At 43.2% G+C, this 6,000-nt stretch overlaps 1 protein-coding gene across 10 annotated transcripts in view; it reads left to right on the forward strand.

Moving 5' to 3' along the window:
- LOC118360658 (leucine-rich repeat-containing protein 49) overlaps positions 1 to 4,938 on the forward strand; it is a 58,490-nt gene extending 53,552 nt beyond the window's left edge. The window contains exons 17-20 of one of the 10 annotated variants that reach the window (XM_052484326.1): positions 1,510 to 1,672; positions 2,107 to 2,434; positions 2,701 to 4,103; positions 4,135 to 4,938. In XM_052484326.1, coding sequence (XP_052340286.1) covers positions 1,510 to 1,672; positions 2,107 to 2,328 — 385 coding nt within the window. In that variant the 3' untranslated portion in view covers positions 2,329 to 2,434; positions 2,701 to 4,103; positions 4,135 to 4,938. The other 9 variants (XR_008084567.1, XR_008084558.1, XR_008084588.1 and 6 more) reach the window with 9 other exon arrangements.
- Positions 4,939 to 6,000: the final 1,062 nt, after the last annotated feature.

Here is a 6,000-nt window from a genome sequence, read left to right on the forward strand (position 1 = left end):
TGATAGATACACACCACTCAGTAGATCCTCTGCCCACCTATACATACAGTGTTCAGGCTCTCTGTCTCCGACACAAGCACTCACACTTATCCCAGTAGGTATTTTAGCCTGCAGCCTCCGTCTCAATGACTATTCCAGAGTTCTGGCACCAGCGTTTGGAACATGTTGGTGCAGTGCTGAATTTCATGAGATGAATAATGATGGACAGGGACGTTTGATGTAGCTAACATCCTTTATTAATGTTCTCATCCTGGTTACATCTGTACCAACCCTGCTGCTGAAAACTATACGACTGACAAAGAACTGATTTAAAAATGTATGTAGAAGTACTTTATCATTCCCAATTCATTGTTCGTAATGTAATTGTTTGGCTTGGCTTCGATGGAATTCATGTTGGCACTACTCTAATAGTATCTGATACCAGTCTTGACAGATTTGTTAATGCGGAGCACTGAGTGAATGCCATTACTATTTGTCGAAACGTGTATTGTGATACTTTGTTATTCCCTTCTTTGACGATGCCCCCATTGGATGCCCTGATGCCCCAGACATGTCTAACTCACCTGTCCCCTTTGCATAGCCGCTGGAAGTAGGGGTGCTGCAGCACCCCCTGAAAAATCTGATAAAAATAAAAAACATTAATTAAGAAAAACAATTTTTTGAACAAACTTTTTTTTCACAGAAGTAGTGCACTGGGCCTTTACTAGTATTAGCGGACCGATATAAACATCTGTAGCGTGGGCAAAACCATTTTTTCAGCACTTCCGCTTTGGCAAATAAGGTAGTATAATTAAGAACAGTATCTTGCAGGATTCAATAGTTGGAATTGTAAGACTTGTTGCCCTTTCCCTTTCTCTATGATGTCATTCTAATAGAATCCAGAATGAACAAAACACTATCCTCAAACATTTACATCAAATGGTGAAAGGTTATGGGTAAGGACACAAAACATCCACATCAAATTAAAGATTTTGTACATTACTGTATAGTACATAGGCTGGTCATCTAGGTTTGTACCTGTAGACTTTCCATCACCATGAAGAAGAACAATGCACAATACAGTAATTGAGTACATTGACACATCAAGTAGTTTGTGATGATATGATGTGATGATGTGGCTCAGTTGGTAGCGCATGGTGCTTGCAATGCTAGGATTGTGGGTTTGATCCCCACTGGACTAGTATGAAAAAATATGTACATGTATATATTTGCAAAGTATTTCAAGAAACTGGAAAACATATATCAAGCATGTATTTTTATATTCCACAAGCATTTTCAGATTAACTGTTTTGTACAGATAATCATCAGACTCAAGTTACAAATGCTGGTAAACACTCAAATACATTTAGGGTAAAAAATGACACAAAAGGAGTGTGCTGGGCCTTTGCTGGTCTTGTATTAGCGGACCGATATGGACGTAAAAGACAACACAGCACCCCCACCCCCAAAACAACTTCTGCCTTGTCTCAATCTCTCTCTCTCCCTCCTTCCCTGCCTCTCTCTCTCTAGGAAGCGTCAGCTGCAGTTTCTGTTAGAGGGGCGTGGGCGCCGTGCAGGCTTGAGCCCAGAGGAGCTGCGTGACAACGGCAAGCTGCTGGGAGAGGGCCTGAGCAGAGCCCTGTTCAACTACCCCAGTAGAGACTGCTGCAGTGTGGGAGCGGAGAGCCCAGAGGTCAGCACTCTCAGACTATCACTCTGTCTGTAGCCTGGTCCCAGTGGTGATGATTGCAGTAGCAGAGTGGAAGCAGCCAGTCTAGCCTGGTGGTCCCAGAGCTTTTCCATCACAAAGAGATCTGGGACCAGGATAGACTGGCTGCACTCACTCTGCTACTGTAGACATCACCACTACCTGTCACTGTATACCTGATGCTTCATACTGTAGCAGCTTTATTGAGGGCATGTTTCATACATTTACAGCTGTGATCCTTGAGCTGTGAAACACCTGATTTGGCCAATAAAAGTATTGAAGACAGTGGCTCTCCTGGAGAAGGATGGAGGATCACTGATTTACAATGTAACATGATTACTATCCAATAGGATGATCAATGGAGACTTCCTCTCATCAGTGTCAAAGCTAACAGTCCTCTGTTCCCTGGATCTCCTCAGGAGGGTGCTATGGAGTCGTCATCGGAGCGCCACGCCGTGATGGAACAGTACATACAGGCTCAGGTCCAGAGGGCATCTGACACCAACCTGAAGGGGGAGTCCCTCCACAAACTGTGGCCCTCCATGTTCATGGAGATGGTGAGAGACTATGTGCTGGAGATGAGGGACCGACCAACCTTCCGTCAGGCCTGCCTCAACAGGCTCTCCACACAGGGAAAGTGAGAGGGTGAGGGGTATAGACCTGGTAAACCTCCATAAGACCTACAGTACAGCAAACTGGACACATACGGGAAACAGGTACAGCGTACTGGACACATACTAGAAACAGGTACAGCATATTGGACACATACTAGAAACAGGTACAACATACTAGAAACAGGTACAGCATACTGGAAACAGCTACAGCATACTGGAAACAGCTACAGCATACTGGAAACAGCTACAGCATACTGGACACATACTAGAAACAGGTACAGCATACTGGACACATACTAGAAACAGCTACATCACACTGGACACATACTAGAAACAGCTACATCATACTGGACACATACTAGAAACAGGTACAGCATACTGGACACATACTAGAAAAAGGTACAGCATACTGGACACATACTAGAAACAGCTACATCATACTGGACACATACTAGAAACAGCTACAGCATACTGGACACATACTAGAAACAGCTACAGCATACTGGACACATACTAGAAACAGCTACAGCATACTGGACACATACTAGAAACAGCTACAGCATACTGGACACATAGTATAAACAGGTACAGCATACTGGACACATACTGGAAACAGGTGCAGCATACTGGACACACTGGAAACAGCTACATCATACTGGACACATACTAGAAACAGCTACAGCATACTGGACACATACTGGAAACAGCTACAGCATACTGGACACATACTAGAAACAGCTACAGCATACTGGACACATACTGGAAACAGCTACAGCATACTGGACACATAGTATAAACAGGTACAGCATACTGGACACATACTAGAAACAGGTACAGCATACTGGACACATACTGGAAACAGGTACAGCATACTGGACACACTGGAAACAGGTACAGCATACTGGACACATACTAGAAACAGGTACAGCACACTGGAAACAGGTACAGCATACTGGACACATAGTATAAACAGGTACAGCATACTGGACACATACTAGAAACAGCTACAGCATACTGGACACATACTGGAAACAGCTACAGCATACTGGACACATACTAGAAACAGCTACAGCATACTGGACACATACTGGAAACAGCTACAGCATACTGGACACATAGTATAAACAGGTACAGCATACTGGACACATACTAGAAACAGGTACAGCATACTGGACACATACTGGAAACAGGTACAGCATACTGGACACACTGGAAACAGGTACAGCATACTGGACACATACTAGAAACAGGTACAGCACACTGGAAACAGGTACAGCATACTGGACACATAGTATAAACAAGTACAGCATACTGGACACATACTAGAAACAGGTACAGCATAATGGGAACAGGTACAGCATACTGGACACATACTGGAAACAGGTGCAGCATACTGGACACACTGGAAACAGCTACATCATACTGGACACATACTAGAAACAGCTACAGCATACTGGACACATACTGGAAACAGCTACAGCATACTGGACACATTCTAGAAACAGCTACAGCATACTGGACACATACTGGAAACAGCTACAGCATACTGGACACATAGTATAAACAGGTACAGCATACTGGACACATACTGGAAACAGGTACAGCATACTGGACACATACTGGAAACAGGTACAGCATACTGGACACACTGGAAACAGGTACAGCATACTGGACACATACTAGAAACAGGTACAGCACACTGGAAACAGGTACAGCATACTGGACACATAGTATAAACAGGTACAGCATACTGGACACATACTGGAAACAGCTACAGCATACTGGACACATACTAGAAACAGGTACAGCATACTGGACACATACTATAAACAGGTACAGCATACTGGACACATACTGGAAACAGCTACATCATACTGGACACATACTAGAAACAGGTACAGCATACTGGACACGTACTAGAAACAGCTACATCATACTGGACACACTGGAAACAGCTACAGCATACTGGACACATACTGGAAACAGGTACAGCATACTGGACACATACTGGAAACATGTACAGCATACTGGACACATACTGGAAACAGGTACAGCATACTGGACACATACTAGAAACAGGTACAGCATACTGGACACATACTGGAAACAGGTACAGCATACTGGACACATACTAGAAACAGGTACAGCATAATGGGAACAGGTACAGCATACTGGAAGATGGATGTGGATTTTTCTTTTAAAGGCAACTTTGGGGGGAGGGGTTCTCACCAGCTGGGCCTCATAGACTTGAATGCACATTATCATGGAAAAGACAATATTGATGTTTGTTCTATACTCTGTTCTTCCTATTCAACTTGATTCCAGGATGCACGGAGCTGTAGAGCTGTATACTTGAGAAAGTCATTGTGAGCGTGCATTGTCATCTCTAAAGAGAAACATGCTTTGCACTTTAAAGCCTTCATAAAGATCCTGTTCTGGAGCCTTCATCTCCAGCTGAAGATTACAATGAGTGTGTCTCATAGAGCCTAGAATGATTGTGTCGTGATAATCCTCTTCTTAATGTTACTCTCTCTCTCTCTGCCTGGCGTGATGACAAGGGCACAAAATACACGTTTTCTTTTCGGACCACTCATTTTCTGTATTGTACTTAGAAATAAAATATTCCCTAACACTTAACTGTTCCATGTTTATTGCTCCTGTAGTGTCTCTGTTGATCAAGAAACCATGCTGCAGGAAATGTATTCTCCATCCATCAATCATCAAATTACTCAGAGCTAATATTTTGACTGAATCAGACAGACGATTTTGCACAAAAACATAAAATCAAAAGTTTTTGTTTTGTTATATTTATATCTTTTGAGCATTAAACCCTAAGTATGTTATACTATATTATAATAATATAATAATAATAATAATATATGCCATTTAGCAGACGCTTTTATCCAAAGCGACTTACAGTCATGTGTGCATACATTCTACGTATGGGTGGTCTGAATCGAACCCACTACCCTGGCGTTACAAGCGCCATGCTCTACCAACTGAGCTACAGAAGGACCATATTATACCATCTCTGGCTCCTCTGATCTCTGACTATTAACTGAATTGTTTTGAAGAACAGCACTATATCCAGCCACCTCCTAATACATTAGACTGAGCCGTTTGCTGTTCCACAGTACCTCAGTGTCCCTCCCTGTGCATGCTCTACCCTACACTGGGACATCCAGGGGCAATGGAGAGGGTCCTCTCTCTCCTGTTGAACTCAGAAAGGAATGTTCTTGCAGGCTTCGATAGAGCAGACTGGTTTACTACCAGCTGTTCCTGGTCCCCTCACTCACTACAACTACTCTGTAGGGAGGCTGGGCTCTCCACGATGCCTGTGCTGTCAATGGTTTACAGTCAAGGCTTTCCAAAGTCAACTCCAGAAACGTGTGTCACTAAACAGGATTGGTGAAAAGGGAAACTGGAGCTTTGCCGGAGTGGGAGAGTTCAGAATTGAAGATATCAGAAATGTTTTTCTGAATTGAATGTTCGATGTGCAACTGAATAAACAGAAGCATCTTGGGGAGAGGCAACTGTGTTTCAAGTGTAAGTACTACTGCTCTCAGACAGTGTAATGTCCTACTGCTCTCAGACAGTGTAATGTCCTACTGCTCTCAGACAGTGTAATGTCCTACTGCTCTCAGACAGTGTAATGTCCTACTGCTCTCAGACAGTGTAATGTCCTACTGCTCTCAGACA

Source organism: Oncorhynchus keta, chromosome 2 (genome assembly GCF_023373465.1).
Source record: "Oncorhynchus keta strain PuntledgeMale-10-30-2019 chromosome 2, Oket_V2, whole genome shotgun sequence".
NCBI classification, from domain to species: domain Eukaryota; kingdom Metazoa; phylum Chordata; class Actinopteri; order Salmoniformes; family Salmonidae; genus Oncorhynchus; species Oncorhynchus keta.